This window comes from Tarenaya hassleriana, unplaced genomic scaffold (genome assembly GCF_000463585.1).
Source record: "Tarenaya hassleriana unplaced genomic scaffold, ASM46358v1 Cleome6, whole genome shotgun sequence".
In the NCBI taxonomy this organism is placed as follows: Eukaryota; Viridiplantae; Streptophyta; class Magnoliopsida; order Brassicales; family Cleomaceae; genus Tarenaya; species Tarenaya hassleriana.
The window spans coordinates 3,805,016-3,811,462 of NW_010968505.1; the positions used below are offsets into that span (position 1 = coordinate 3,805,016).

Consider the following 6,447-nt stretch of genomic DNA (forward strand, 5'->3'; position numbering starts at 1 on the left):
CCCCCCCCCCCCCCCCCCTTTTCATCTGACGGCGGCACTTTTGCCACGTGGCAAGATTTATTTTCTTTTCAAATTAAAATTAATGAAATTGCCGTCGAAGTTGTCCATGTGTGTGTATATATATAAATATTATGTACATTGGAAGAATTATAATATAACACGGTCGGCGCCTAAATCAATGCCACATCTACATCTACATTTACATTAATCCCCCCCCCCCTCCGGGCTTTCTCATGAGGCGAACTCAATCCTTGTTTATTTTAAATGGGCTGATGAGATGGGCCTTGATGGGCTTTTAGTTGGGCCTATACGATTTTGTTATTGAATTTTAAGACTAATAAAATAACAATTGATGATGATGGTTGGACAATGCCAAGATCATGGTTTGACTGGTGGAGGTCACAACCGGGGGAAAAAACGGGGGCGTGCTGTGTACGCGCCACGAGAGCGCGTGGAGAAACGTACCACGTTAGGTACGTCAGTGCCGTACTCTTCCTATGTCCTCCTCCCCCAGTTAAGTTACTCACTTTCCTCGCATTTTTCTTTCTATTTATATATTTATTTCCCCTTTTCATTCTCACCCTCTCTCTCTCTCTCTCTCTCTCTCTCGTGTCAACGTTTCTGAAACATGAAGAAGCTGAAACAGAACCAGAACCAAACTCACCTCCTCAATCCTTTCGACCATCTGTCCGAAGAGTTGATGTTCAAGATCCTGGACCATCTCCTCGACGACCCTTTCGCCGCAAAATCATTCTCATTGACCTGCAAATCCTTCGTCTTCCTCGAATCCCGCCACCGCAAATCTCTCAAACCATTCCGTACAGAGCTCCTCCTCCGCCTCCTCCGTCGCTACCCTTCCATCTCCCACCTCGACCTCACTCTCTGCCCTCGCGTCGACGATTCCCTTCTCAATCTCCTCTCCTCCTCCCTCAATCACTCTAGTTTCCTCTCTCTCAACCTCTCCAGATCGAGGTTCTTCACCGGCCGTGGCTTGTCCGCTCTCATCTCCGCCTGCGTCGGTCTCCTCGAGCTTGATCTCTCCAACGCCACCGATCTCACCGACGCTGCCGCGCCAGCCATCGCCCAAGCCAAGGCCCTGGAGAGATTGAACCTCGGGAGGTGCAAGCTCTTCACCGATATCGGGATTGGTTGCATTGCCGTCGGCTGTCGGAAACTCAAGCTTCTCTGTCTGAAATGGTGTGTTCGTGTTGGTGATTTGGGCGTTGAATTGATCGCTCTCAAGTGTAAGGACATCAGAAGCTTGGATCTCTCCTACTTGCCGGTATCTCTCTCTCTCTCCCCCCTCAAGATTTCAATTCTTTTTCCTCTTTACTCAATAAGCTAAATGCGAGAAAGTGTTGTTTGAGTTTGAAGATAACGGAGAAATGCCTGTCTTTGGTTCTGCAACTCCCACAACTCGAGGACTTGGGTCTGGAAGGATGCCTTGGATTAGATGACGATGGACTCTCAACCCTTGTTTCCTCTTCCAAATCTTTGAAGGTAATGGATTCTTTGTCAGAAAAAGAAACAATCTTTGTAAACCATTTCACCATCCTTCACAAGAACGAGAGATTAACAGACAGACGGCTTCCTCTGTCTCTTTTTGTGCAGACACTCAACGTTTCAAACTGTCAAAACGTGACCCACATAGGATTATCCTCCCTAACGAAAGATGCTGTCTCCCTTGAGCATCTCAACTTCTCCCATACTTGTTCCTCAAGTCCACGAAGCAGTAAGGTAAATTCCGTTTTGTGTCTGAAACAGACAACCCTCTCAGTTCAGCGCCTGCTAATGTACTTGTTCCATCCATGGCTTCATTGTTTTCAGGTCACAGCTGATCTTGCCTCCTGCCTTGGAAATTTCTCGAACCTACAATCTGTTAAGCTTGATGGGTGTCTAGTGTCTTGTTCTGGTCTGAAGACATTGGGAAACCGGAGTGCCGGGTTGAAGGAGCTCAGTTTAAGCAAGTGCAATGGTGTAACAGATGAGGCTCTCTCGCTAGTTGTCCAATCCAACAGAGAACTGCGGAGATTAAACATCACTTGTTGTAGAAAGATAACATATGAGTCTCTCGATGCAATCACTGGTTTGTGCTCGAGTCTCGTCTCACTCAGGATGGAATCTTGTAGTTCGGTGCCCAAGGAAGCTTTTGGCTTGATTGGACAAAGATGTCCGTACTTGGAGGAGTTAGATGTTACAGACAACGAGGTTGACAATGAAGGTTCGTGTCTGATGTAATGGAATTTGCTTTGTTTTTGTTGTGTTATCTGATGTAATGAATATGTCTTTGTTTGGTTCTGTTTGACGCAGGGCTGAAGGCAATCGGCCAGTGTTCCCGACTCTCGAGCTTGAAGCTGGGAATTTGCTGCAACATAGATGACACTGGTCTTGAATTCATCACTAGTGGCTGCCGTATGCTGAAAGAGCTCGATCTCTACAGGTTTGAATCCTTTCTTGTTATTTGTTCTTTGCATAAATTTGTGAACTTTCTCCTAGCTAGTCATCCTGATTGATATTCATTCAATGTATAAGCAGGTGCCTGGGAATAACCGATAAGGGCATCGAGGCGATCTCGAGCAGTTGCCATGGGCTCGAGATGGTCAATATGGCGTACAACGAGAGAATAACAGACGGGTCACTGATCTCGCTATCGAGATGCCCGAGGTTGAAAGTGGTGGAAGTAAGAGGATGCTCAACTGTATCGTCGAGGGGTCTATCTTCACTCGCAAACGGGTGTAGGCAACTCACTGTTCTCGACATAAAGAAGTGCGTGAATGTCGATGACAGAGGAATGCTTTCACTCGCCGAATGCTCACAGAATCTGAGACAGGTACCTATCTTTTTCGATCTTGAACGAAAATTGGATTGATCTGAATGCAAACATTAGAGAAAAAAGGTTTTTTTTTTCAATGGAATGGCAGATAAATCTGTCGTACTGTGGAGTGACGGATGTAGGAGTGGTGGCGCTGGCAAGTTTGAACAGGCTGCAGAACATGACCATCTTGCATGTGTTCGGTCTGAGCCCGAGCGGACTGGCGGCTGCGTTGCTGTCATCTCAGGGACTGAACAAGGTGAAGCTCCACTCTTCGTTCAGATCGCTTCTCCCGCCTTCCCTCCTCCGCTTCCTCGAGTCCCGCGGTTGCGTTTTCCACTGGAGGGCCAAACCTTTCCAGGTTTAATGAAACAAGTCACCCACCATTGCCGAGATAGATTGACGGTTAGATGATGAGGCCATGGCTAACATGAATGGTTACATGATGAAGCCATGGTGACGTTTGCTTGAAGCGTACGCAGGCCTATGTCCTAATAACAATTTTCGTCCGAGGTTCGAATCTTGTTTTAGTAACCAAATAACCCATGAGATCGGTCTATTATCACTTCAAGTGTTGATCCAGAAGAATTGGTATTAATTTGAATATACAAAGATATCGGTTTATGGTTTAACGTCGTTCAAAAATCTAATGGAAGAATTTTATAACCTATTTTCCAAGTTTATTCTTGACTACATTTTAGTTTATCGTGAACCGGCTGATTATGGCTTACGTATTTATTAACTTTGTTCAATTTGTATGGTAAAATGTTTAAGATAAAACATTTCTTACTGTGGCTAATAAACAAATATCATAGATCTTGTTATATTATGTTTAATGATAACGAAAAAATATTGCCCCGAAACGACTTTGAAAGCCGTATGTCTTGAGCCCACGCGCCGTATTTCTGACAGAACTGCCACGTGTGCACGTGGTCAAATATTCGGCAAATCTTTGACAACACTCTATTGGAGGCATGGGTTTGTATTTTTCAGTTCTAAATCGGTCCTAGTTGTCCAGAGATTTCATCTGATCAATTTGTTGATAATCAAATAATGGAATGGATAGGAATTAGGAATAATTAGTTAAAATGAATTTGATATAAAAATTAAAATAGAATAAATATAAGCAAATTCCATGATTCTAAAAGATATTTCAAGCCTCGTCTAAAATTCGAGATTCAATTTCACTACAAGATCCGATCCTTTAATTTAATCATCCACAGTAACATATATAACACGAGAGAGTTCTGATCATTTTCTTAGAAGAGACTTGACATCTCTCTCTCTCTCTCTTTTTTTCTCTACAATATTACAATCAACAACACTTCACCCTCGCAAAATTTGCGACCAAAGCCACCCCACTGTGATCGTCCCCCTCCCGCTTACCCCATCGACGATATCATATGGTTTCCACGTTCACTTTCTCGAGCTTTCGGACCCGTTGAACAGCTCACTGACACGCGCCTCGACATCCTCAACTCCGTACTTGATGAGCTTGTCGGCGTGTTTCCCCGTCTCCGGAAGGCTCTGGAACCTTCCGATGAAGTTCCCATAAGCTGGTAACAGTAGCCTTCCGACCGATATCCTTAGCTCCTCTCTCAGCTGCTCGTCGAACACCACCCACCTCGACTGCGCTTTCCACATCTCCTCCATCTGCACATTGAACTGCTTGAGCTTCTCTTTCATGGCGCCCGCTGTTGTGTTGCTGTTGTCCAGCTTCAATACTCCTACCACCTTATTCCACGAGCTCCTCTGGTAATTCGAATGGTATTGCCTCACTTTCGCGTTGTGTTTCCTGATCCAGTCTTCCCCTAAGAGCAGACCCAGATCGCTGTCCTTCACCTTCTGAACCATGTATCTGCCATTGTTCATCAGAAACACAGAGCACAGTGCTGGATCCTTGTACACTTTGGATTTTACTTCCAGGTTGCTTTCCAGCAGTTCCATGATCCATGCCATTTGCACCGTCAACAGGGTCGAGTCCTTAGATGGACCCCCATTGCTGTCCTCGAATACTTGCTCTAGGGTTTGTCTGGATCTGCAGGCGGCTCGGAGGTAATTCATGACGTAGCGAGTGATGGGGTGAAGGCCGCCGCCAGGGACCGCCGCTTTGGCCGGGTCGCGGCGGATGAGATTCTCAAGTTCCATGAAAATCCCTCTTATGGCTTCGCCCAATCGTTTCCATATTGTGATGGCTTCGTTTCTGAGAACTACACAGAACTGATCAGAGAACACCGACTCGAATTCCGGCATCAAATCCCTCATCGTCTCGAATACATCAAGCACTTTGAACAATCTCTCCGGCGATCGGCTTCCGATCGCAATTGCGTCCGCGAAATTCAGAAGCTGAATGGTTGAGCCGCGACATACCTCCATGAACGAAAGATCGGCGGCGGAGGAGAAGCCGAAGAAGACGCGGTCGCAGAGGCGGCGCTCGCTAGGGAAGAGGATCCGGAGGGCGACGTTGGCGGCTTTAATCCACCGTTCGATCTCATCTTCCAGCTCCTGCCATGGCAACTTGTGCACTTCTTCGATGCTGAGCTTCTGCAACCCTAACCTCGACATGCTTTCTTCTAGGAACTCTCTCCTGCAAGAGCTGTAGACGTGGGAGCACTCCTTCCCGAAACCGGCTCCCAACATGCGCTTCGCCATCTCGTGGAGATCGTTGATCGTGGCCGAGGGAAGGGCGTCGATGACGACGTCGTAGTCGGTGAGCGGCTGGGCCACCGGGATCTGGAAGTCTTCTCCGTCCTGGAAGCATCTGTCGTACTCTCCTTCCTCCTCCTCTTCGTCGGAGTCGAAACGGTGGCTCATGGCTGCGTCTCCCAGTGGGTTGAGCTCGAAGGATTCAGCACCTCGCTCCATGAGCGACTTGAACTCCTCCTCGACTCGGAACATAGCTTGCTGCATCATCTCGTCGGCGCGTGAGAGGCAGGCGGCGACGGGCTTCTCGGTGGCCATGGGGCTCCACTCTCGGATAGCAACAACGAGATCGTCGATGGCGTCGAGAAAGGCGGCGGAGTCGGCTGGATCGGCCCAGATAGGCTGATCCGCCGCAACGAAGCGGGAGATCTGACGGTCCAAGGAATTCAAAGAGCGCTCGAGGGCAGGGAATCCGCCACCGGATCCGTCGTCTCCGGAGTGGGTTTCAACGAGCTTCTCGCGGGAAAACCTGCCATCGAAGTTGGAGAAGATCTGCAAGATATCATCGGCCATGGACTCGTTATGGCCGAGGGTCTTGGCTATGTGACGGGCCACAGCAAGTAACTTTTCTTCGCCGTTTTCCGCCATTAACGCAGAGAGAAAGGAAAGCTCGAAGCAGTCCGCAGCTCAATCCTTCCTTCAGAAACTCATAAAAAGATCCCCTTCTCTCTCTCTCTCCCCCCGAAAGAGAAGCAAGGATTGGCGGAGAAAGCGAGAGGGAAGACGAAGACGAAGAAAGATCCAAAGAAGGGAAAGTGTAAAAAGACAAAAATGCCCCTGAGAGACGCGGTTTCTGACCGTGACCGCGTTGTTGGAAAGTGGCACGGAGTGGTAAATTTGGGTCGAGGGCATGGGGGAAGTTCCTTTGATGATGTTTGCAATGACTTTGTATTATTTCGAGGGGAAAAGCAGCCCAAGACGGGGAAGGGAAA

At 47.7% G+C, this 6,447-nt stretch overlaps 2 protein-coding genes across 2 annotated transcripts; one reads left to right on the plus strand and one right to left on the minus strand.

Moving 5' to 3' along the window:
• The first annotated feature begins 576 nt into the window (after positions 1–576).
• Positions 577–3,522, plus strand: LOC104799383 (F-box/LRR-repeat protein 3-like). Its single transcript, XM_010521884.2, has 7 exons — positions 577–1,282; positions 1,375–1,500; positions 1,612–1,737; positions 1,828–2,221; positions 2,311–2,440; positions 2,536–2,830; positions 2,922–3,522. The coding sequence occupies exons 1-7, from the start codon at positions 629–631 to the stop codon at positions 3,177–3,179; spliced, it is 1,983 nt and encodes a 660-aa protein (XP_010520186.1). The 5' UTR covers positions 577–628; the 3' UTR covers positions 3,180–3,522.
• A 439-nt stretch (positions 3,523–3,961) lies between these two features.
• Positions 3,962–6,431, minus strand: LOC104799384 (exocyst complex component EXO70B1). The gene has a single exon (XM_010521885.2). It carries the CDS (start codon positions 6,101–6,103, stop codon positions 4,229–4,231), a length of 1,875 nt encoding a protein of 624 aa, XP_010520187.1. The 5' UTR covers positions 6,104–6,431; the 3' UTR covers positions 3,962–4,228.
• Between the last annotated feature and the right edge of the window lie 16 nt (positions 6,432–6,447).

Excerpts from the sequence above, each read along its gene's own strand:
- LOC104799383 (XM_010521884.2), top strand. The coding sequence starts at position 629 with ATGAAGAAGCTGAAACAGAACCAGAACCAAACTCACCTCCTCAATCCT. Across the intron at positions 1,283-1,374 it reads TGGATCTCTCCTACTTGCCG|ATAACGGAGAAATGCCTGTC; the intron begins GTATCTCTCTCT and ends TTGAGTTTGAAG. Across the intron at positions 2,831-2,921 it reads GCTCACAGAATCTGAGACAG|ATAAATCTGTCGTACTGTGG; the intron begins GTACCTATCTTT and ends ATGGAATGGCAG.
- LOC104799384 (XM_010521885.2), bottom strand. The coding sequence starts at position 6,103 with ATGGCGGAAAACGGCGAAGAAAAGTTACTTGCTGTGGCCCGTCACATA.